The sequence below is a fragment of the Anomaloglossus baeobatrachus genome, assembly GCF_048569485.1.
Source record: "Anomaloglossus baeobatrachus isolate aAnoBae1 chromosome 5 unlocalized genomic scaffold, aAnoBae1.hap1 SUPER_5_unloc_1, whole genome shotgun sequence".
Lineage (NCBI taxonomy): Eukaryota > Metazoa > Chordata > Amphibia > Anura > Aromobatidae > Anomaloglossus > Anomaloglossus baeobatrachus.
Window position 1 is genome coordinate 621,952 of NW_027441784.1, and position 26,467 is coordinate 648,418.

At 47.7% G+C, this 26,467-nt stretch overlaps 1 protein-coding gene across 1 annotated transcript; it reads right to left on the reverse strand.

Moving 5' to 3' along the window:
• Positions 1 to 1,227: 1,227 nt before the first annotated feature.
• LOC142258744 (uncharacterized) lies at positions 1,228 to 25,034 on the reverse strand. Its single transcript, XM_075331355.1, has 5 exons — positions 24,593 to 25,034; positions 24,388 to 24,511; positions 24,207 to 24,304; positions 23,919 to 24,009; positions 1,228 to 3,902 (listed from the first exon to the last, which is right to left on the reverse strand). The coding sequence occupies exons 1-5, from the start codon at positions 24,614 to 24,616 to the stop codon at positions 3,016 to 3,018; spliced, it is 1,224 nt and encodes a 407-aa protein (XP_075187470.1). The 5' UTR covers positions 24,617 to 25,034; the 3' UTR covers positions 1,228 to 3,015.
• Between the last annotated feature and the right edge of the window lie 1,433 nt (positions 25,035 to 26,467).

Here is a 26,467-nt window from a genome sequence, read left to right on the forward strand (position 1 = left end):
TTTAAATTACTTAATTAAAAAATAAAATGTGTGGGCTCCGTCGTAGTTTGATCACCAGTCAGGTAAAGCCAGGCAGCTGGGGGCTGGGAATCTCGTCAGCTCGCAGCCGCCCCTGGAAATGGCACATTGTTTCTTAGCGCCATTTCCAGGTGCTTTACCCGGCTCGTCCAGCAGCCCTGATGGCGATGGCACGCTGGGTAATGAAAAGGTTAATACCAGCATTGTATTCTCAGCTGGTACTAAACCCGAAAATCATGGTGTCACGCCAAATTGGACATGGCCACCATGAATTTCTAGTAAACAGTAAAAAAAAAATTTTTTCTTCATTAACAATAAAACAAAAAAAAAAAAGTTATTAAAAAAAAAAAAATACTTAGTCCGACATAATCCAAAAGGTAAAGGATTGTCAACTCTGCTTCATCACTCTGTACAGACAGTCTATAGACAGTGAGAAGCAGAGACCGCCATGTCAGCTCTGCTACATCAAGCAGGCTGACAGTGAGGGTATGACTCATGCAGTCGCATTGCATCGCCCCAGACGGCCTGACAATCTCTGGACAGGAGCGCATCAGCTGCATGGAAACACATGCAGCTGACTCGTTCCTGTCGGGAGATTGTGCACCATGATGCGACACTCGCACAGTGATAATCCAAGTTTAGGTAACAGGATCTTTGATGACGTCAAAACCATGTGACCATTCTGTAGCCAATGAGGTAATACAACATTCACACTTGTCTAGTCACATGATTATGACGTCACGGAAGGTCCTTTTAGTCAGCAATGGTTACCGGGAAGGTGCAGCAATGATTGGACTCTGAAGCAGAAACAGACGGGAGACAAAGTCTGCGGGATGCGTCGTGGGACCTGTAAGTATAATGACAATTTTTATTATTAACTATATTCTTTATTTTACAGCCCCCCCATCACATGACTGTAGTCCAAGATCAGTGATCGGACACAAGACCATGTTATCTCGATCCCGATCTTTACAATATGATCGGGTGAGGCTCCCTGATCATCGGGGGGATCACCCATCAATATTTACAATATACAGTGCTGCTCACCATTATTGGCACCTTTTCATTTTTTATAGACTGTACAATATCTTCAGAAATAAATGGAAATGCACCAAAATTATATCCTCAGTATTTTTAATTAGTGGTCCAAAATACAACAATAAAACATTATCAACTTACATGTTGCAATTTCAAAGATGAAACAGAATAAACAGCATGTGCAGCAATAAAGGCCCCTAATTAATACTTGGTTACACCCCTTATAAATACATGGTTGTACACCCTTTGGCATTGATGAGCCTCCAAACATTTCTTGTAGCCATCTACAGTGCCTTGCGAAAGTATTTGGCCCCCTTGAATTTTTCAACCTTTTCCAAATTGTCACTCCAGGAAAGGAGACAAACTCTAGCGCCACCTATTGGAAATAGCAATCCTAAAAGTCAAAAGTGGCTTTTTAACAAGCCTTTTCATATGACATAGGATATATACCAGATCAGAATCCCAATTTGCAGACACGGTGTTTCGGGGGTGATTGCCCCTCGTCAGTGCAAAGTGTGGGTAAGTCACATTTCAGGCTTCAAACATAAAAGATAAACATTTTAATGTTATTGTGAAGAATCTTCAACAAGTAGGACACAATTGTGAAGTTGAACGAAAATGATTGCATATTTTAAACTTTTTAAAAAAATAACGGAAAATTGGGGCGTGCAATATTATTCGTCCCCTTTAAGTTAATACTTTATAGCGCCACCTTTTGCTGTGATTACAGCACAAGTCGCTTAAGGTATGTGTCTATCAGTTTTGCACATCGAGAGACTGAAATTCTTGCCCATTCTTCCTTTGTAAACAGCTGGAGCTGAGTGAGGTTGGATGGAGAGCGTTTGTGAACAGCAGTTTTCAGCTCTTTCCACAGATTCTCGATTGGATTCAGGTCTGGACTGTGACTTGGCCATTCTAACGAAACCTTGATACGTTTATTTGTGAACCATTCCATTGTAGATTTTGCTTTATGTTTGGGATCATTGTCTTGTTGGAAGACAAATCTCTGTCCCAGTCTCAGGTCCTTTGCAGACTCCAGCAGGTTTTCTTCAAGAATATTCCTGTATTTGGCTCCATCCATCTTCCCATCAATTTTAACCATCTTCCCTGTCCCTGCTGAAGAAAAGCAGGCCCAAACCATGATGCTGCCACCACCATGTTTGACAGTGGGGATGGGGTGTTCAGGGTGACGAGTTGTGTTACTTTTACGCCAAACATATCGTTTGGCATTGTGCCCAAATAGTTCGACTTTGGTTTTATCTGACCAGAGCACCTTCTTCCACATGTTTGATGTGTCTCCCAGGTGCCTTGTGGCAAATTTTAAATGACACTTTTAATGGATATCTTTGAGAAATGACTTTGCCACTCTTCCATAAAGGCCAGATTTGTGCAGTGTACGACTGATTGTTGTCCTATGGACAGACTCTCCCACCTTAGCTCTAGATCTCTGCCGTTCATCCAGAGCGATCATGGGCCTCTTGGCTGTATCTCTGATCAGTCTTCTCCTTGTTTGAGATGAAAGCTTGAATGGACGGCCAGGTCTTGGTAGACTTGCGGTGGTATGATATTCCTTCCATTTCAATATGATCGCTTGCATAGTGCTCCTTGGTATGTTTAAAGTTTTGGAAATCTTTTTGTAACCAAATCCAGCTTTAAACGTCTTCACAACAGTATCACGGACCTACCTGTTGTGTTCTTTGGTCTTCATGATGCTCTCTGCACTTTAAACAGAACACTGAGACTATCACAGAGCAGGTGCATTTATACGGAGACTTGATTACACACAGGTGGCTTATATTTATCATCATCAGTCATTTAGGACAACATTGGATAATTAGTTGGTAACAAACTATAATTTTCAAGTAAAACATTTCTCAACTTCTAGGTATGATAATGGCTTCAACCCTTGTGAATTTTGTGATGTTTAAAATGATGCTATTTGTGTGTAAAACATTACCCTCATTCTGAGCACAAGGGTTTCTCCTCTGTGTGAATTCTCTGGTGAGTAACAAGATGTGATTTTTGGTTAAAATATTTTCCACATTCAGAACATGAATATGGCTTCTCCCCTGTGTGATTTCTCTGGAACATAGACTCTGAAGAAAATATTTTCTCCCCTGTGTGACTTCTTTTGTGTTTAGCAAAATTTGATTCATCTGCAAAACATTTCCCACATTCTGAACATGTAAAAGGCTTCTCCCCTGTGTGAATTCTCTGGTGAGTAACAAGATGTGATTTTTTGTTAAAACATTTTCCACATTCAAAACATGAATATGGCTTCTCCCCTGTGTGAATTATCTGATGTGTAACACAAGCTATTTTACGTGCAAAACATATCCCACATTCTGAACATTTAAAAGGTTTCTCCCCTGTGTGAGTTCTCTGATGTGTAACAAGATATGATTTTTGCTTATAACATTTTCCACATTCAGAACATGAATATGGCTTCTCCCCTGTGTGAATTCTCTGATGTGTAACAAGATGTGATTTACATGCAAAAGATATCCCACATTCTGAACATGTAAAAGGCTTCTCCCCTGTGTGAATTCTCTGGTGTCTAACAAGATTTGATTTTTGGTTAAAACATTTTTCACATTCAGAACATGAATATGGCTTCTCCCCTGTGTCAGTTCTCTGGAACATAACAGACTCTGAAGAAAGTCTTTTTTCCCCTGTGTGAATTTTATGGATTTTTCCATATGCTGAAGTTGAGAACGGCTTCTCTGCTGTGAGAGCACTTTGATTTGATGAGGCATTCACTTCAGTTATATCTTGTGTGATATCAAAGTCATCTGATTTAAAAATTGAATATGTCAGTTGTGCTTCTAATCTCCTGGTAGATTCATCTGCCAATAAGAAAAAATATTTTTAATAATATATACAAATTTAAGGATATCATTTATAAGATAGCTTGAAACGTTACAGACATCACTGCATACTTACCTTCCCGGCCGCCCAACAATGTCTTCCATGGCCTCTATCCCTGCTGCTGTCTCCCAGGACCTGCGCATGCCATGCAAATCTCCTTTGAGTGTGCTTAAGGCATCCGTGCACCTATTCTTAAAGGTCCAGCATACCCTAACCAGGAAGTGCCTCTCAACTTCTGGCTAAGAGGCACTAGGTACTTAATGTAGCCTCCCCCTATGGGAAGTGCCTAGGCAACATGGTCAATCCTTAGAGAAGTGTTGCTAGCTCTCAGTTCCTGTTCCATTTGCTGAGTCTTATGTTCTGTGTGTGCGAACATGTGTCTGTATCCTGGTATCCACAATGCCCGGGAAACCTGCTGCATTTATCTATCTATATCAGCTGTGTCTACCATATTTGCTGCACCTGTCGTATCAGCTGTATCCACTGCGCCTGCACCCAACCACATCAGTGACTGTTAGTAACCAATCCAGGATCCCAGGGGTCAGCTGTTGCAGTGACAGGACACCCTGGAATAGCCCTTGGCATCCACCTTCCAGCACAAGCCTATCCTCACCATCAAAAGCTCTAATGAAGCCGAGATATCTGCTTAGTTATGCTCCTCCTGGTTGAGATGGTGCTGCAGCCCAGTGGGCCCACTCCCGTTCGCGCCCACAAGCATAGTTTGCCCAAGCCATGGATCCCACTGACTCCAGAACATTTCATCTCGCAGCAAGATTGTCCGTCAATGGGAACAAGACTGGATCCTGAACTATTTGCAGTCAGTGGACACTTGCTTGAAAGCCTTCACCCCAATGCCTCCACTCGATCTTGTCCTAGTTGTAGTCGCCACCCCGACACCATATCCAGCTCCAATCTTTGGTCCTCATCTATGCTCCTCTGTGGTCTAACGGTGACCCCAAGCAATGAAGAAAGATTCATAAAATCAGTGCTCCATGCACTTTGAACTTTTATTAATTTTGGACAGGTCCAAAGTAGCCTTTATGATGTCAGATATGAACGGTGAGCCCCTTGCTTAGATCAATTAATTATAGTAGAGGATTCAGCCTGTCGTATCGGATGTACAAATCTTCAGGGGGCATTCTGCAAGATAATCAAAGAACCGGGTAGAATCTGCACTCCATAGACTGCCACGAAATTCTCACCATAGGCCACTATGCTATTCATTTCCGCACTTCCAAACTAGGCTGGAATAATGAGGCACTGGTGGCTTCATTCTGAGAGGTTCTGTCCTGCAGAAGCAAAGACGAACTGGCGGGCCATAATATACCATATTCCCTGGACGACTTGGTATCTCTGGCTGTCCGCATTTATCTCAGGTTCTAAAAACTGCAGTTCCTGCTGCTTTCTCTGAGTGCATGAAGGTAGATAACGTGAACCTGGCAAAGCCTCGTCCAGTGAACCATCGCAACACAGTCACATACGTTTATGTCCTTTGAAGCAGGGAAACTTCCAAGCCTAGGGTCCGTAGGAGAGGCTATCCTAGATGAAAGCAAGTCCTCTCTGTATTTATCCATATCACAGGCGGCACGGTGGCTCAGTGGTTAGCACTGCAGTCTTGCAGCGCTGAGGTCCTGGGTTCAACTCCCACCAAGGACACCATCTGCAAGGCGTTTGTATGTTCTCCCCGTGTTTGCGTGGGTTCCCTCCGGGTACTCTGGTTTCCTCCCACACTCCAAAGACATTCAGATAGGGAATTTAGATTGAGCCCCAATGGGGACAGTGTTCCCAATGTATGTAAAGCGCTATGGAATTAATAGCGATATATAAATGAATAAATTATTATTATTATCTGTGTCCGTATCCTGTGATTCACTGAGTTGGCCTATCTGGACACTAGTTCTGCCGAAAACTTCATACAACAGCCCATTGTGGATCAGTAACAGATTCCAATTCAATGACTTCAAGCTCCTATAGCAGTTTCATCCGTGGATGTAAAACGTCTGTAGGAGACTAACCTGTTCATCACTGAACAAGTTGAACTCTGGGTGGAAATGCTGCACTCAAGGAAGATCGCCTTCTATAAATTTGCAGGACCGTCGCACCCAATACTACTGGCTCTGGCATGGCTTCAGATTAACGAGTCTGTCTTGGACTGGCGATCCGGAGATGTGCTCAGATGCAGTCAGCTCTGTTCAGAAAAATGTCTCATTTCAGTCCGTCATGCCCGATGACCAGTGATGCCCTCAAATCTTCTGGGTCTGCCATCCGCCTGCTGCGTTTATGCTGATGTCTTTGACAAGAGGAGGCTGAGACTCTTCCTCCACTCAGGCCATATGATTGCCTTATCAACATACTTTCTGGTTTCTCACCTCCCATCGGCCATGTCTACCCTCAGTCCCAGGCAAAAAGCCAAGCCTTGCCAGAGCAAATCAAGGAGAATCTGGCAAGGGCATTTGTCCAGAAGTCCTTATCAGATGGAACCGGGTTCTTCTTCTTTAAAAAAAAAAAAAAAAAAAAAAAAAAAGATGGTCCTCTGCCCCCCTGTGTAGATTATAAAGGTCTCAACCATATCAAGGTAAAGAATAAGTATCCTCTGCTGTTTATACTGGAGGTGTTCAACCATATCCAAAGTTCCAGAATCTTCTCCGAGCTCGACCTCCGTGGTGCATACAACCTTGTCCGTATATGGTCGGGAGACAAAGGGAAGCCTGCCTTTAATAGCCATGGTGGCCACTATGAGTTTTAGGTAATGCCATTCGGACTCCTCAATGCTGTGGCGGTTTTCCAGGAATTAGTGAACCATATCTTCTGAAATCTGCTCTACTCAAGCGCAGTGGTGTATCTGGATGACATTCTGGTATTCTCACCTAATCTGACAACGCACAGGAGTAATATTGGCCAGGTTCTACATAGATTGTAGAATTGTTTATATGCCAAATTCGAGAAGTACCTTTTTGAATGCACTTCATTTCTTTTCCTGGGCTACATATTCTCAGACACCAGTTTTAATATGGATCCGGAGAAGGTGTCAGCAGTTCTGAAGTATGGCTTCGTCCTGACGGAGTGAACGTGATTCAGCAGTTCCTGGGTTTCACAAATTATTACTGCCAATTCATTCCTCAATTCTTGCATCAGATTCTCCCTATCACGGCCCTGACTCACAGGGGGGAATCCTAAGATGTGTATTTCTGAAGGGGCGAGTCCATTTATCACCCTCAAGTAGACATTCTCATCAGCTCCGCCACTACATAGAACAGAGATTAACAGACAGTTCTTCTTGGAAAAGGATGCTTTGTCCTCAAGGGCCGGTGTGATCCCCACGCAGAAGTCGGCTTCTGGTAAGTGGGTAACCTGTTGTTTCTTCTTCAAGGGCTTCTCTGCTCCTGAGCGCAACTAGTCAATTGATAACCGAGAATTGTTGGTGATCAAGATAGCTCTAGAGGTGTGCCGATACTGTCATGGTGACAGACCGGCTGCAGAAGGTTGTTGCATTTTCCTGCGCTAATTGCTCCTTGATATTTCATTCTTTTTTCCCTGATGTGAATTGAGTTTCAGGTATGTTCTCTGTCAGGGTTAAAGCTTTCCCCTCTAGGAACCTGCGAACACCTTGGCAATTCAGCTGCTAATCCTTATCCCGACGCCCTGTGTCCATATATACCTGCATTACACCTTGGCTTGTTGCCAGAGATAGAGTTCAGGCCGCTTTACACACTACGACATCACTAAAGCGATCTCGTTGGGGGTGACGAATTTTGTGACGCACATGCGGCCGCGTTAGCGATGTCGTGCGTGTGACACCTATTAGTGATTTTGAATCGTTGCAAAAACGTTGAAAATCGCTAATTGGTGACATGCCCCCCCTAAGCTCAATTATCGTTGCTGCTGCAGTAACGATGTTGTTCGTCGTTCCTGCGGCAGCACACATCGCTATGTGTGACACCGCAGGAACGAGGAACCTCTCCTTACCTGCGTCCCGCCCGCAATGAGGAATGAAAGAGGTGGGCGGGATGTTACGTCCCGCTCACCTCCACCCCTCCTCTACTATTGGACGGCTGATGTCGCAGCGTGTAAAGCACCCTTTAATCTCCACATTGTGTCTGATAGAGGTGTCCAAGTCACATCTCAGTTCTGACAAATTTCCTGTGGTACTTTGTTAATGAACACCACAGCGATTGGGTCAAGCTTCTACCATGGGCGGAGTGCTCCTATAATAATCACGTGAGTCATCCAGTAACTCTCAATTCCTCATCGTATATGGACAGCAGCCCAAGAACACTCTCCCTGTGGTTATCACCTCCGGCAATCCTACCTCCGATGTTCTTGTCAAGGGGTTCTCCAAAGTCTAGGTGAAGACCAAGGCCTACCTGGAGCAGTCCTCCAATAGAATGAAAAGCCATGCAGAAAAGTGATGCCTGGATCCTCCTTCGTTCTGTCCTAGAGTCAAGGTGTGGCTCTCTTCTAGATATGTCGGTTTCAAAATGCCTTCTTTCAAGTTGTCCCTTCTAGGTGCTTCAAAAGATCAACACTGTGTTCTATAAGCTGAAGATTTTAGCCTCCTTGCGGAATCCCAACTCCTTTCATGTGTTCTTCCTCAAGCCGGTCGTCCTGAGCCTCTACTTCAGAAATCCTGGTACCCTGCCTTCACCGGTAAGTGTGAAATGTGTCTTTGAGGCAAAAGGCATCCTTGCCATGAAAAAAGTGAAAGGTAAAACTTTCTTTTTGGTTGACTGAATGGGGTTTGGTGGAGAACAGTAATGCCCATCTTGTGCTGAAAAAGATTCCTTTCAGGCCTGGAAAAGGTGGGGGGGGGGGGACACAAGGCGGTGCACTGTAAGGCTGTTACCGGCGTTCCTGCATGGTTCTGTCCGCTTTCCCCAGCGGAGACGCTAGCACACTTACTTTCTTGTCGCCCAGCGTTGGCTTCAATTTCCCCGGTCCCTGCCACCATTTCCCAGGGCCTGCACATGCCATGCAGGTCTCCTGGGAGCATGCTTAGGGCATTGGCACACCTATTATTAAAGGGCCAGTGTGCCCCAACCTGGAAGTGCCTCCTAGCCTATAGCTGAGAGGCACTAGGTATGTAAGGAATCCTCCCCTTAGGGGAGGTGTGGCGCCCCTGAGGCTTCAGTCACCAGAGAGGTACTGCACCTCAGCCAGAGGTGTGGTATCCCATCCTGGGTATGGAAGAAGAGGTCAATGCAGGTTCATGCACAAGCACAGCACACTCACTTAGCAACACATCACCAAACATGGTGAGGGCGTGATTATACCTGAACCAGACCGGGGGGTGAAGTCAGCTGAGTGGGAACAGAGGTGTCATGTGGAGGAAGTTAGAACAGTCTAAAGATCAAGTCAGGTGAGGAGCAGTGGAGGAGCTAAGACCCATGGTCTGAAGCTGGTACCGCTCGGCACGGGCTCAAACAGAAAGGTCCCAGAGACCAGGAGAATTACTACACTACCCCGTGGCCTTGTTCTACACATAATAAAGTGGAGGGACATGGTCGCAAATCAGGAACTGGTTCCTAGGCTAGCGGAGATTAAACCCACGGGCTCCCTTGTAAAACCAGTGACTGAGGTGACGTCAAGCACCAAAGCTACCACCGCACACGAATTCGTTGGAAGGTGACCCAAAAAGGACCAAAGAGATAGCGCTTCACGCCGCCCGATAGGGTTCACAAGCACTGGAACAGGGTTCAGTGGGAGAGTGCGCATGGCAGGAGGGAGAAGCCAGCGCAGAAGTCGGCCAGAGAAAGCATACATAAAGAAAGGTGCACCGGACACAACCTCCAAACTATCCGTGAGGCTACAGTGAGTAAACACCTATTGACTGCACCCCTGAGTCGCTCCATTATTCGCCTGCGCCCACCATAATAGACTACTACTACCACCCCCTCTGCCCTGGGGCCCAGCTCTACCTGTGGAGAGTTACACCATCCAAGCTGCGTCACCATCAGCCCCAGAGGTTCCCCAATCCCGAAGCGGCGGCACCTATATTGCCGCATACCACAGGTGACGTCACAAATCAACCATCATCCCGTATATCTTTATTAAACACCACCGCCGGGGTCACAGAACCGGGCCACGCCACCGCGTTGCCTGATCAGCAGCAGAACCGCAGCCTGGTGACGAGTCACCCACGGCCCAGGTGGGCACGTCAGAGGTACTTGGGCAACGTGTTCTATCCTCAGAGACATATTGCTAGTTGTCAAGTCCTATTCCGTTTGCGGAGTCTTATGCTCTGTGAGTGAACACGTGTCTGTATCCTAGTACTCGCTGTGCCTGGCAACCCTGCTACATCTATCTATATAAGCTATGCATATCATACCTACTACATTCATCTATACCAGCTGTGCCTGCTGGAGCAGCATTGACTGTCAGTATCTCATCCCCAACCCCTGAGGCCAGCTGTTGCAGTACTGGGATTTCCTGGAGTAAAACCTGGCATCTACCTTCCAGCACAAGCCTATCCTCACCATCAAAGGCTCTAATGAAGCCAAGGTAGTCGCTGAGTCATGCCCCTCCTGGTTGAGACAGTGCTGCGGCCCAGTGGGCCTACTCCTGTTTGCACCAGCAAGCATAACAGTTTGCCCAGGCCATGGATCCCACTGGCTCCAGAACTCCTTAGCTCACGGGTATTGAGGAAGAGATTGTCCATTAATAGGAACAACAAGACCAGATCCTGATCTACTTGCAGTCAGTGGAAACCTGCTTGCAAGCCTTCCATCACCAACAGAAGCTCTAGTGAAGATGAGGTAGTCACTTAGTTACGCCAGTGCTGTGGTCCAGTGGGTCCACTCATGCTTTCAAACGCGAGCATAACATAGCTAAAGAACTTACAAACTTACAAGGTATACAAATTGTAATTATTTACTCCAACAAAAAACATTTACAATCTAAGAGTAGACCCCAGAGCAGGAACCAGTAGACCAGGATGTTCATTTTGCCTCCCGTGTATTGGAATAATAACCATCAAATAATATTTTGTAAGATAAAATTATACCAAACTACTTCTCTGTGAGTGGAAAAATGGAGGATTTCCACAATGGTTGTAGCTGAAAGATTCTTGATAAAGAGATATGGCTTCATAATCCAATCCATCAAAATCCCAAAGCCAAATGTCCTCGATGCATCTCAGCCTTGCAGTGTACCCAGACACTGTCATTATCCACGTTTGGCATTGCCACAGGGAAGAACCCACATAAACATTTACGGTTTGCATGTCTCGTGGAGCACAAGCTGGCCACTAGGTGTTGGGCACTAAAATGGCAGATTTGCTATTTTCACTCTACAACAGGGGTGGGGAACCTTTTTACTGCCGGGGGCCATTTAGAATTTCCTACTAACCTTTGGGGGCCATTTGTTGAAAACAGCTGACATGTGTGCCGACCGCCGCCGCCTGCCCGCGGCAGGGGGTGGGGCTTAACGGGACACGCTCCATGACGGATATATCCGTCCATGGTCGTGAAGGGGTTAATGCACCCCCATAGTCCTCTGGCCACTGTGATTAAATACATATTCACTTCTCCTTGTTCCCCCGCTACTGCGGTCTCCTCAGCGTGTGTCCAATCTTCTGCCACTCTGCACATCTCAGCACAGTGTGCAGTAGTGATGTCATTGCGCTCTAGTGTGCTGACACATCAGAGCGCAGACACAGTGGGAGAATGCCATCTGTGATGCCAATACAATTGAAAGTGCTATCCTTGGCGGGGGGCCCGATACCAGCGTTTGCACCGGGCCCCACAGCAGTTGTTTGGCCGCCGCTATTGGCTGAGATCCCTGGGCCGCCTAAACACCTGCGACCGCAATCGTTCCGTGAGCTTTGGTTCTAACTACTGTACAGAAAAAATGTGACTGTAGGCAAGAACATATCTACTAAAATGATCGCCCTCCAGCCCAACAGCCTTCACCGTCAGTGATTTAGTAACTAGAGGTGACACATCTGGAGTAATTACAGTATGTGGCTCGGGGGCTCTCGCAATCCAAACGACACTGTGTTCCAAAATATTATGCAAAAAATATTTTTTCATATTTTCCTAAATTAACTTTATCAATTATAGTCATTGTTATTTTCCAGTCATCTACTATTCGAGTAGAATTGAAATGTTTTTGATCAAACTGCCTATGAAAACAGTATATTTTTAAAAATAAACACTCAAAGTGCACTCAAAATGCATGTTCCAAATTATTATGCCCAGCAGTTTTCAACCTCTTTATTTTTATTTTGAAAAACAATATGGTCAATTGTGAAATTCTAAGCATTATCAGCTTATCACAAAATGAAATCAAACAGTTTCCAAGTCAAAACTTAATTCTAGGTGATGTTACATTTGCACATAGGACCCCTTGTTTGAAAGAAGCTTCTGAACTCTCTCGTCCATTGAATTTGTCAGTTTTTGGATGGTTTGTGCTTCAATTGTTTTGCATGTGGACAGAATACCCTCCCAGAGCTGTTGCTTAGATGTGACCTGCCTCCCGCCATCTTAGACACTCCTTTTGATGATGCTCCAGAGGTTCTCAATGAGGTTGAGGTCAGGAGAAGATGGTGGCTACACAATAAGTTTGTCCTCTTTTATGCCCATAGCAGCCAGAGATGCAGATGTGTTATTTGCAGCATGAGACGGTGCATTATCATGCATGAAAATGATCTTGCTGCGGAATGCACGGTTCTTCCTCCTGAACCATGGCAGGAAGTGCTGTTTTAGAAACTCCACATAGATTATGGAGTTCATCTTGACCCCTTCAGGGATCCTAAAGGGGCCGACAATCTCTCTCCCCATGATTCCAGCCCAAAACATTACTCCACCTCCTCCTTGTTGGCGCCTTAACCGTGTTTTCATGGGGTGTCCATCAACCAGCCATCCTCCACTCCATCTATCTGGACCATCGAGCGTTGCACGGCACTCATCGGTGAACAAAACAGTTTGGAAGTCAGTCTTCATGTATCGTTTGGCCCACTAGAGCCGTTTCTGGTTGTGTGCAGTGGATAGAGGTGGTCGACAGGATGGCTTACGCACAGATGCAAAGCTCTGAAGGACCCTGCATCTTGTTGTTCGGGGGACGTTGGAGGCACCAGAAGCTTCAAAAACTTGTCTGCTGCTATGACAAGGCATTTTAGCAGCTGCTCTTTTAACCTGATGCAATTGCCTGTTGGAAAGAGTCCTCAATTTTTCCTTATCAGCACGCACATGTGTGTGCTGTGAATCAGCTACATACTTCTTGATTGTGCGATGATCATGATAAAGTGTCTTGGCAATGTTGATTGTAGTCATGCCTTGACCTAAATACTCCACAATTTGTTGCTTCTCAGCAGCCGACACATCCTTTTTCTTTCCCATTTTGGCAAAAAATGTAGGCTGCTTAATAATGTGGAACAGCCTTCTTAAGTAGTCTTGCCTTTATTTGGACACACCTAACGCCAAACTAATGTGCACAGGTATCTGCAATTGCTTTCAGTAACATAAAGAGCCCTGACACACATCACCAGCAATAAGTTTAAATGACAAACAAAAATGTCTAACCTTATCACTCCAAAACTCTTTTTGCATAATAATTTGGAACACAGTGTATTGTAGGGGCCAATATCTTCTGTCAGATGAGTTTCTTGAAGAAACATTACACATTTACTTTCTGCCTCTCGGACTCCACAATGGACGGCTCCAGTACAAGTTCTTATATAATGGACATTTGTAGAATTCAGAGAAAATATCTTTCAGGCTCTTGAAGGTAAAAATATCAGAACTTTATGTGTTACTTTCCTTTTTTTTCTAATTAAATCTTGTGGGTGGGCTGCCTCCATGTACCCACTGTGGGGTAATTCTAACCTCCCTCATATGTTACAGCAGGGCCGGCTCCAGGTTTTTGTGGGCCCTGGGCGGAAGAGTCCCGGTGGGCCCCATCCACACGCAGACACACACATACGTACACATACATATACATATTTAAAGACAAACTCACAAAAATACGTATAGAACTGACATATCTATACAGTCATATACACTGACATACATAGATACACATCATACATGCATACAGACACACAACACAACTCTGCTAGATACATACATACAGACACACACAGCTCTGCTGGATACATACACACATAGCTCTGCTACATACACACATAGCTCTGCTACATACATACACAGCTCTGCTGGATACATACACACATAGCTCTGCTACATACACACATAGCTCTGCTACATACACACATAGCTCTGCTACATACATACACAGCTCTGCTGGATACATACACACATAGCTCTGCTACATACATACACACATAGCTCTGCTACATACATACACACATAGCTCTGCTACATACATACACACATAGCTCTGCTACATACATAGCTCTGCTACATACATAGCTCTGCTACATACATACATGAATCTGCTACATACATACACACATAGCTCTGCTACATACATACATCTGCTACATACATACACACATAGCTCTGCTACATACATACATGAATCTGCTACATACATACACATATAGCTCTGCTACATACATACACATATAGCTCTGCTACATACATACAGACATAGCTCTGCTACATACATACAGACACACACGTAGCTCTGTGGGGCCCACACACACAGCTCCAGGGGCCAGCACATACAGCACCGGGGGGCAGGGCATACACCTAAGGGGGGAGAAGCCCATACAGCTCCCCAGGGCCCATAAATCGGGGGCGGGGAGGGCACATACCTCTCAGGTCACGGTGGAGAGGGGGCCCACACAGCGCCGGAGAGGGGGCCCACACAGCGCCGGAGAGGGGGCCCACACAGCGCCGGAGAGGGGGCCCACACAGCGCCGGAGAGGGGGCCCACACAGCGCCGGAGAGGGGGCCCACACAGCGCCGGAGAGAAGAGCTGTGCTGGGGGTCGCTGGCTGGCACTGCAACTCCTTCATCTGTGGGACTGAGCAGGCCGGTCGGTAGCTCCGCCCACAGATGAAGTTCAAACCAGGAAGTCTGCGCGCCTTAAAGGGACGGCGCTGCAGATTCCTGCCGAGGACTGCGGAACTCGGCCCGGGGGCAGCAGAACTAAGGCGAAGGGGCCCCGGCCAAGGGGCACCAGAACTGACGAGGCCGAGTGGGCCCCCCCGGCTCTCCAGGGCCCCGGCATTTGCCCAGGTATGCCGCGTGCTGACGCCGGCCCTGTGTTACAGTTACCCTGTGCCCAACTTTGGATATAAACGCCCCTATCAGCACATTCATCAGAAGGGAGAGAAGGAAGATCTATCAATAAGAGGCCGAGATTCTAGGAAGATGGATTCATCGCTCTCAGTGGAGAAACAATAAGAATCTTGTAGTTATGATACTTATTAGGGCCTGCCAAATCACATTTGTGAGAAACGGTGTGCCGTCGTCCTCACCCCACTGCCTCTCCTCACCTCCCCCCACTTTTGATGTATCTGCTCTGCGCTCACAAATAAACTGTGGATACTGCAGTACGGTGATCGCTGCCTTTCTTTCTCTGGATGGATTATACTTATTAAATGGTGAATAAAAATTAAAAAAAATGATGATGTTACAAAGCAAGCTTTCCAGACTACTGAGGCCTCTTCATCAACTACAAGATTATTATTCTGTTTCTCCCCCTGAGAGCAATCAATCTTTATTCACCTGGTGAACACGGCACCAAACTAAGAATCTAGGAGGTCACCAGCATCATTAGGGTAAGTTCACACAGTGCGTTTTTCGTGGCGTTTTTGCGGGGTGCGTTTTTACTCAGAAAACTGCATGACTTTGCTTCCCCAGCAAAGTCTATGAGTTTTCATTTTTGCTGTATGCACACAGCGTTTTTTTTTAGCTGCGTTTTTGTGGTGCCCATAAAAACGCAGCATGTCAATTATTTTTGCGTTTTTCACTGCGTTTTCCACCCATTGAGTTCAATGAGATGTTCATAAACGCAATGAAAACAGCAAATTGCAAATATAGCTGCGTTTTAGTGCGTTTTTATTACTAAAAACGCAGCTATAAACGCAAGGGGTGAGTAGTAAAGTGACATGTACAGGAAGAGGATTCCTTCTGTCAGTAAACACAGAAGCGTGAATCCTCCCGGTACCGCCACCGCCGTTTCCATTTCCCGCCCGGTGCCATGTCCGCTCCCGTGCAGGAGGTGGAAGCGGCTGCTAAATCAAAAGTGAACAGAAGAAAAATGTCATACTCCCCTGTCTGCAGACTCCTGGTGCCATTTCCGCTCCCAGCTCCTCTCCCGGTCGCGCCACCCCCGCTCCGGCTGTGTGCCGGCTCCCAGGCACGTCCGACGGCTGCATGACCTGGCCGTGAGGACCTGGCGGTGATCACCTGATGCGGTCACCTGACGCATCAGCTGATCGTAAGTCTCGTGGTGACGCCGGATTTTACCGCTGAGTGACTGATTCCCCGGCGCTTGCAGTCAGTTCATGACAGCTGCAGACAGGCTGGGGTGATCTCCGGAGTTCAGGTGAGAGCACCGGAGATTAGCCCGGGATGTCTGCAGCTGTCATGAACTGAATCGCAAGTGCCGGGGAATCAATCACTCGGTGCTCGCTGTAAAGTGCAGGCTGCACGCCAGAGCTCAGGTGAGAGCTCCGAAGTGCAGTGCAGGGACCTGAATCCAGGCCTGGCATTACTGGAGATTCCTCCGGTAGCCAGTCAGACGCTGCACAGACATGTTTTTTTTTTTGCACTGATGCATCAGCTGATTGTATAAAAGCCGTTTATACAATCAGCTGCTGTCTCATGTGATTCAGGCCCTTGAACCTGACACATCATCTTATCGCTGTAATGCCTGATTGGAGCCACAGACTCAGACTGGCTGTAAGGGGAGTCTAGAGAAAAGCCGCTCACAAAGCAGGACCCCAAGAACTCTGCAACCCTTTAACCCCTATACAGGAATTTGGAATTACACAGAGCTCCAGAGATCACTACCTGTGGTAGGCTGTAGTCCGTGGTCATCAGGCAGGGTCAAAACCAGGAGATGCAAAACAGGAACTGAATCGGCAGGCAAGGGCGTAGTGAGGAGACAAAGCAGAGGTCAAATCCGGAACTGGCAGCCAGGTACAAAAACGACAGGCAGGAGGGTAGTAAAAAAACAAGCAAAGGTCAGCGCACAGGAATCAAAATACAAACAGCACATGAGCCAGGAGTACAGAACTATCTCTGGCAGTGGTCATGTGACAGGAGGGGGAATAAGAAGGGTGTGGTGTCTTCCCATTGGCTGCAGGTGAATGTTGGCAACTTCAGCTGGAAGACACACACGCCACCTCCAGTCAGCCAGTGGTACTGCAGGTTCCAGGGAAACCCAGCCTAGTGGATGAGCGGAGCCTGTGCTCCGCAGAGCCACGGGCACCGACTCCTCTCCCATCACCAGCACTATCCATGGTGGGAACATGGCGTCGTCTGGCGATCGGAGCAGAAGTCGCAGGAGCGGGCTCCAGTGGGGACGTGACAATTGCTTTGCCTTCCAGCAAACCTATCAGATGACATTGGATCCGATTTGGACGGCGCGGGACCCTTGACCCAGGATTACTGCGGAGGGGGTTCTTTATTTCAAAAAAGATGGGAGTCACTAATTGAGTTGTGTTTTATTTCTAATAAAAATATTTTTCTGTGTGTTGTGTTTATTTTTTTTATCTTTACTAGAAATTCATGGTGGCCATGTCTAATATTGGCGTGACACCATGAATTTCGGGCTTAGGGCCAGCTGATAATATACAGCTAGCCCTAATCCCATTATTACCCAGCGAGCCACCCGGCATCAGGGCAGCTGGAAGAGTTGGAAACAGCGCCAGAAGATGGCGCTTCTATGAAAGCGCCATTTTCTAGGGTGGCTGCGGACTGCAATTCGCACCGGGGGTGCCCAAAAAGCTTGGGCACCCTGCATTGCGGATTCCAATTCCCAGCTGCCTAGTTGTACCTGGCTGGACACAAAAATTAGGCTAAGCCCACGTCATTTTTTTTTTTTTTTAATTATTTCATGAAATTCATGAAATTAAAAAAAAAAAAAAAAAAAAAAAAAAAAAAGGCTTTCCTATATTTTTGGTTCCCAGCCGGGTACAAATAGGCAGCTGGGGGTTGGGGGCAGCCCATATCTGCCTTCTGTACCCGGCTAGCATACAAAAATATGGCGAAGCCCACGTCATTTTTTTTGTTTGGGGGGGCAAAGAAATCCTGCATACAGTCCTGGAAGGATTCTGAGCCTTGTAGTTCGACAGCTGCTGTCTGCTCTCCTGCATACACTATTGGATGGAGGATACTGAGCCTTGTAGTTCTGCAGCTGTCTGCTCTCCTGCATACACTAGTGTAGAATGAAGAACATATGGAAGAAGGAAATTACATCAGACTTTTTTTTTCCAACAATCTTTAATGGCAATGGCAATGTTGATAAAAAAAAAAAAAACGCAGAAAAACGCAGCAAAACGCAGCCAAAAAACGCACCAGAAGGCGGTAAAAACGCATGCGTTTTTTTCATGCGTTTTTTAAAAGACACTGCCTTTCTGTGCGTTTTTAGCGCTAAAAAAACGCACAAAAACGCAGGGTCAAAAAAACGCAGTGTGTGCACATAGCCATACCCTCCGCTTTCTCTTCTTAGGGGTCCACCATACTGATTAGATTTTTCTTCCCATGATTTTCTAAGTTGTCTGCACATTCTACATACGCTGTCATTTGGCTTTACAGATTAGAGGTCTGGGCACCTAAGGGTCAACATCTTCTAATTTCTGGGGATAGGGTGGATCCTACCTGTAAGATCTGGCTGATACAGATCTCACTCCAACAGAAGGGCGTCCAATGCCCAAAATAATGGGACCAGGGTCGAACTGGCCCACCAGGAGGTCGGGAGAACCCCCGGTGGGCCCCTGCTATTGATGGCCACGTTCCGCCCCCCTACCCACCCTGGGCCCCTTTGGATATGTGTGAGAGGCCCCCCCGGCCGGTAATTTCACTAATCATATCAGCACATTGCCGATATTAGTGACATTCCCATTCCCTCTGCAGTGGCAAGCAGGGAGAGCGATCTCCCTGCTCTGCCTGCTGTCACCGTCAGTGCCGCTCTGACTCCTCTGCGCAGCGATACTGCAGGAGGAGGCAGTCACAGAGCGAGGACTGCTTCCTTCCTGCCCCAGTGCAGGCAGCATCGCGCTGCGGAGGACGGATCCGGCGTCGCCCCCAGGCCAGGCTGCAGGAGCAGCAGCATGTGAGTATAGAAGGTGGGGGCCGGGGGGGGGGGGGGGGGAGTGAGCAGGGGCCCCGGGGGGGCGCGGGGGCCCTTTACCTCACCAGTGACCTGCCAGGCCAGGGGTCCCCAGACAATGCTCCAGCCGCCACCACCATCCCATCTGTCCTGCTGCTGGGGGCCTGTAGTGCAGCTGCCCCCCACCCCCTCCCCCCCACTATGGTGCCCTCAGGCAGCTCCCAGGCCACAGGGCATCACAGGCCCCCAGCCTTTCAATCGTAAACTTCAGTGATTGTACAAGTTCTGTACGATCACTGAAGTTTCCGCAGTTGCAGGACCTTTAGTGACATCACATGTGTCATGTGACTCACAAAAGGTCCTAGCGGTGGACTGCGGGAGTCCCCAGGCCTGCACAGATGAGGTGTGCAGGACTTGGAGATAGCGCCGGCATACAAATGTATGCGTGTCTTTCAGGCGCGCATACATTTGTACAGGAGGCAGAGCAGTGCTGCTCAGCCCCACACCGCGACGTCATCACTGGCGCCGGGGCTGCAGAGGAGGAGGACGCCACAGGACTGAGGCAGGGGAGCGCGCCTCACTCCTGCACCGACATGACATCATCACCGGGGCTGCAGCTGCAGGGATGAAGAGGAGGACGCGCAGGCACAGCTAAGCGCTCCAGAGGAGCCGAAGATGTACATGAGGGGCTGCGGGTGGGGGAGGAGCAGTGTTATTTTACAAAGGGCATTAAGAAGCGGTGGGGGACTTTATGGAGCATATTATGGGTCAGTTTGGGACACAATAGGGCAGTGGGGGACATTATAGGTCAGTGGGGGACGTTATGAAAGAAATTGGGACATTATAGGGCAATGGGGGACATTATGAGGCATCAAAGATTTTGGAAGGTAGCATAGTATAATGAGGAGACGGGGAATTTATACAGGGATATAGTTGCGGGGAGATATTATAGAAAGGGCAAATTTTGGGGGGACATTTTGGAAAGGGGCACTTTGTGGGGTTATTTTGGAGAGGAGCAGTGTGTGGGGATATTTTGTGCAGGAAGCAATTAAGAACCCCTTCTCATTCCACTTGTTTCCCCAGATATTATTAAATAAAAGGGGCCAGGATGAGGGACATAATTACTATATGGGGCCAGGATAAGGGACGTACATTATTAGTTTATGGTGGCACGTGGGGCATAATTACTGTAGGGGCAAATTAGGGGACATTATTACTGATGAAATATAAGTTAATTTTGAGGAAATTGTCTTCCACGGGGGGAACAAGAGTCTGACATAGTGTAGAAATAGTGAGGAATGTGCTCTGGGAGTGATCGGCTATAGGTGACTGTTATTTTCTGCAGAGTCGCGTCATGGCAGGAAGAAGTGATGGCGGTCAGCTCCGGATGAAGAGACAAAGCGAAGATGAACAACTTCAACTAGAGACGTCACTGGTAAGTCAGTGTATTACATGAACACACACACACACACACACACACACACACACACACACACACACACACTCTATACTGTACACTGTATACAGAGCTCCTGTATATAATGTCACTGGTGAGCACTGCATTACCTATACACAGGAGCTCTGATGGCACTGATGATAATATTAGTGTTATTAGCATTGTAGTTTTTATTCATGATCATTATTGTAGTATTATATGTCCTTGTGGTAGTAATATGTCGTCTGGTCATGTACTGATATTTGTCTTGTGTGTGGTATTATTTGGTCATTATGTTGTGTGGTAATAGTGTCACGGTATTTCTCCCTTGTATGTGGTTGTATTTGGTCACTATGTGGTCTGATTATGGTGTGGCAGTATTACTTTCTTGTTTGTAGTTATAGTCGGTCCTTATGTGGTGTGGTTATAGCGTTGCGGTATTTCTCCCTTGTATGTGGTGATATTCGGTTACTATGTGGTCTAATTATGATGTGGTGGCATTACTCTCTGGTATGTGGTTGCTTTTGATCACTATGTGTTCATAGTATGTTATCTGGTCATAGTGTCACGGTATTTCTCCCTTGTTTGTGGTATTATTCGGTCACTTTGTGGTCTGGTCATGGTGTGGTGGTATTTCTCCCTTGTATGGGGCTGTATTTGGTCACTGTTTGATGGTAATATGTAGTCTGGTCACGGTGTGGTGGTATTTTTACCTTGTATGTGGCTGTATTTGGTCACTGTTTGGTGGTAATATGTGGTCTGGTCACGGTGTGGTGGTATTTCTCCCTTGTATGTGGCTGTATTTGGTCACTGGTGGTAATATGTTGTCTGGCCACAGCGTGGTGGTATTTCTCCCTTGTATGTGGCTGTATTTGGTCACTGTTTGGTGGTAATGTGTGGTCTGGTCACGGTGTGACGGTATTTCTCCCTTGTATGTGATATTATTGGTCTTGGCATAGTGGATTGTGTGGTGTATGGAGATCACTCTTTCTCTCTAAAGGGGGAGATTATTTCCAGTAGAAATTACCGTATTTTTCGGACCATAAGACGCACTTTTTTCCCCCCAAATGTTGGGGGAAAGTTGGGGGTGCGTCTTATGGTCTGACTGTGGCTGCGGGGAATGAGGTGCTGCGGTGGAGCGGGTCATCGGGGGCACGAGCAGGCTGTAGCAGCCTGCTGTTACCACGTGGACCCGCTCATTACATATGCACGCCCATCCTCCCGCCCATTTCTCAGCGCAGAAGCCAGCGCTGACAGGTGGGCGGGAGGACGAGCGGGGACGCGCGCATAGTAAAGAGCCAGCCCCCATGATCACCCCTGGCAACTACAGCCTGGAGTGATCATGTGCGGCTGTATTCACTGCTCCCCGCGCGTCATCATCAGCGCAGGGTGCAGTGAATCAGTGCACTCACCCATCCCCGTGTGTGGAGCCGGCCCCCTGCAGCACGCGATGTCTTCCTGTCTGTGCCGGTCAGCTGATCTGTGCTGGTCAGCTGATCGGCACAGACAGGAAGACATCGCGTGCTGCAGTGGAACGGCTCCACACACACAGATCAGTCGTGCAGAGAGGAAGATGATCGGCTGCAGGGAGTGAGGAAAAGGTGAGTATAAACGTTTGTTTTTTTTTTTTTCTCTGTGCTATAGGATACAGGCCATATACCAGGATGGTATATGAGCACGATGGGGGCATATAGCAGGATGGGGGGTATATGAACAGGATGGTTGGGGGGTATATGAACAGGATGGCAGTATATGAGCAGGATGGATGGGGGAATATGAACAGGATGGCAGTATATGAGCAGGATGGTTGGGGGAATATGAACAGGATGGCAGTATATGAGCAGGATGGATGGGGGAATATGAACAGGATGGGAGTATATGAGCAGGATGGATGGGGGGGTATATGAACAAGATGGGGGTATATGAACAGGATGGGGGTATATGAACAGGATGGGAGTATATGAGCAGGATGGATGTGGGGTATATGAACAGGATGGGGGTATATGAGCAGGATGGATGTGGGGTATATGAACAGGATGGGGGTATATGAGCAGGCTGGATGGGGGAATATGAGCAGGATGGATGGGGGGTATATCAATAGGATGGGGGTATATAAACAGGATGGGGGAATATGAGCAGGATGCTGGTATATAAGCAGGATGGGGTATATGAGCAGGATGCTGGTATATGAGCAGAATGGGGGTTTATTGCAGGATCATATACAAGGCAGGAGGATCATTACCAGGATGGGGTACCTTAGTAGAGAATTTGGGGACATTACCCCCATAACAGTGTCAGCAGCAGATCCTCGCCCCATTACAGTGTGTCATGACCACATTTTTTTGCTTAAAGTTTTATTTTCCTATTTTCCTCCTCTAAAACAAGGGTGCGTCTTATGGTCAGGTGCGTCTTATAGTCCGAAAAATACGGTAAATACTTCAACATTTAACCCCTCCCTGTCCTGTGACTAATACACTGCAGTAAATATGCACTTACAGAGATTCTCCAGTGAAAACAAGTAATCACGTTTACTAAGGCCACGTGCACACACTATTCAGTGAGTTTTTTACCTCCGTATTTGAAGCCAAAACCAGGAGCGGTAAAATCAGAGGAAAAGTGTAATAGAAACACGGACACAACTTCTGTATTTATCACCCACTCCTGAATTTGGCTACAAATACTGATGCAAGATACTGACCAAATACTGAACGTTGCCTAAGGATAAGTGATAACTTATTCATCAGTGGGGTCCGATTGCTGGGACCTGCACCAATCGCGCAACTTTTATCCCCCATTACACTGGAGCTCGTGTCCGATTCAACCACTGACCCATTCATTCCTCAGTGGTTGTGAGCGCTGCGCTTGTTTTTATCTGGCTGCTCCACAGAGGATGAATGGAGCTGCGGTCACACATCCCACCTGCTGCTGCAAAAAGTTCCCCAATCTTCCGATCGGTGCGGTTTCCACTGGTCTGGTTCCACCGATCAATAAGTTATCACCAACCGAACCTGTGGATCGGTGATAACTTGTTTTCACCAAAGACCCCATTACTGCAAACTACTGTAATTGTACATTCCAGTTATAGTGCACAATATAGATGTGCAGGAGCCGCCTGTGTATACAGTCAAAACAACAAAATAATGGGGTGTTTATATTTAGCTGTAGGGAGGGCCCCTGGAGTCAATTCCCCTGGTGGGCCCCAGACACCCTAGTTCGACCCTGATGGGGACAGTTTTGGGTGGAGGAGCATGTGGTGGTCTAGCAGCAGAATGGTGACCATTTCCTATGGCCGGACTACAACCCTGATAAAGCAGCCACAGCCGGGGACTGAGAAGAATCTGTGACTTCTCTGCATTTAGTGGTCACTACTCACCTGGGCGGTTATCTGTAGGAATCTCCTCTTTACTCCGCTCATCACCCCTCACATATGTCTCTGTAGTATTAATATGGGGCAGATCTTCCCCCTGAAACAAATATTGTAAAAGTCACAGACAGATGGAGAAGTCCCATCTATGATCAGCTCTAATCCTGCCATCTCCACCGCTCTCATTACACAAGTATAACACATATAATACTGGAGGATAAAACAAGACTGAGCACAAGACCTTCACAGCCGTCTACACATCATAGGGAGATTTCATGGCACCTTCTCTCCATCTACCTGATGATCCTGAGGAACATCGGGGTCTTCTTGTTTACAGTCCTGTGGGAGAAGAGGACAGGGACATCTCTCTGGTGTTGCCCTCTTACTGGATAGAACTGGAGGAGACACATACAGGGGCTGAATTCATTCCTTACATACAGATAATTATAGGCCGTGTGTATTTAGTCCTGTCTATTACCTGGTGATATGAGGGGCTGGGGAACCTCCATCATGACGTCCTTGTACAGATCTCTGTGTCCTTCTAAATACTCCCACTCCTCCATGGAGAAATAGACGGTGACGTCCTGACACCTTATAGGAACCTGACACATACAATGATACCGTCACCCCCGATCCCTTCATAGCGTTACTGTATAATGTCCCAGCATTCCCAGCAGTGTCACCTCTCCAGTCAGCAGCTCAATCATCTTGTAGGCGAGTTCTAGGATCTTCTGGTCATTGATGTCCTCATGTATCGGGGGGTGAGGTGGAGGCCCCGTGATTGGGCTCAGGGGTCTTCCCCATCCCTCAGACACAGGGGCCTGACAGCGTTCACTAGAGGTCTTCTTCACTACTGTAATCCTGGTTATGGAGAGACACAGTAATAAATCTCACTCCAGACATTTCCAGAGTCCTCACCTCTCCAGTTCTGTCCATCTGTTATTCCCATAGATAAGAATGATGTAATGTGACGTCATCAGAATCTCTCACCTCTCCAGTAAGCCGGAAGAGGATCTCTAGGGTGAGGTGTAATATCCTCTCCGCCATCTTGTCCCTGTCCATATCCATCCTTCACGGGGCAATCAGGAGAATTCTCTTCTATAGAAGATCTCCGCTGAGAGGATCCGATATTGTAGGGACCTGAATGGGGAGAAGATGACGATGTAACATCATAAAGAATCCGCTGTAATAATACAATTACTGGAGAGAATAAGGGGAAACATGTAATGAGAACATTCTGGGGGAACATTATTCTGTGTGGGGGGCAGAAAGGGGCCGAGGACCGAGGGCAGAAAGGGGCCGAGGACCGAGGGCAGAAAGGGGCCGAGGACCGAGGGCAGAAAGGGGCCGAGGACCGAGGGCAGAAAGGGGCCGAGGACCGAGGGCAGAAAGGGGCCGGGGGCCGAGAGCAGAAAGGGGCCGAGGACCGAGAGCAGAAAGGGGCCGAGGACCGAGAGCAGAAAGGGGCCGAGGACCGAGAGCAGAAAGGGGCCGAGGACCGAGAGCAGAAAGGGGCCGAGGACCGAGAGCAGAAAGGGGCCGAGGACCGAGAGCAGAAAGGGGCCGAGGACCGAGAGCAGAAAGGGGCCGAGGACCGAGAGCAGAAAGGGGCCGAGGACCGAGAGCAGAAAGGGGCCGAGGACCGAGAGCAGAAAGGGGCCGAGGACCGAGGGCAGAAAGAGGCCGAGGACTGAGGGCAGAAAGGGGCCGAGGACCGAGGGCAGAAAGGGGCCGAGGACCGAGAGCAGAAAGGGGCCGGGGGCCGAGGGCAGAAAGGGGCCGGGGGCCGAGGGCAGAAAGGGGCCGGGGGGCCGAGGGCAGAAAGGGGCCGAGGACCGAGAGCAGAAAGGGGCCGAGGACCGAGAGCAGAAAGGGGCCGAGGACCGAGAGCAGAAAGGGGCCGAGGACCGAGAGCAGAAAGGGGCCGAGGACCGAGAGCAGAAAGGGGCCGAGGACCGAGAGCAGAAAGGGGCCGAGGACTGAGGGCAGAAAGAGGCCGAGGACTGAGGGCAGACGGGTTTCCTCACTTCCGGCCTCTCATAGTTGGGGCGTTTGTATCTATCAGAGGAAAAAGAATAAAAACCTCACGATTCATAGAAATCAGCGAGAGAAAAACTCCAAGAAAGTCTCAGAGTTGAAGGGGTTAATACCACCTGAGCCCAGTAATGGGGAATCTCCACACACCTCCACCTGCAGAGCCGCACACTAGATATATAATACCCTGCACCTACCTCCACCTGCAGAGCCGCACACTAGATATATAATACCCTGCACCTACCTCCACCTCCAGAGCCGCACACTAGATATATAATACCCTGCACCTACCTCCACCTGCAGAGCCGCACACTAGATATATAATAACCTGCACCTACCTCCACCTGCAGAGCCGCACACTAGATATATAATAACCTGCACCTACCTCCACCTGCAGAGCGGCACACTAGATATATAATACCCTGCACCTACCTCCACCTGCAGAGCCGCACACTAGATATATAATACCCTGCACCTACCTCCTCCTGCAGAGCCGCACACTAGATATATAATACCCTGCACCT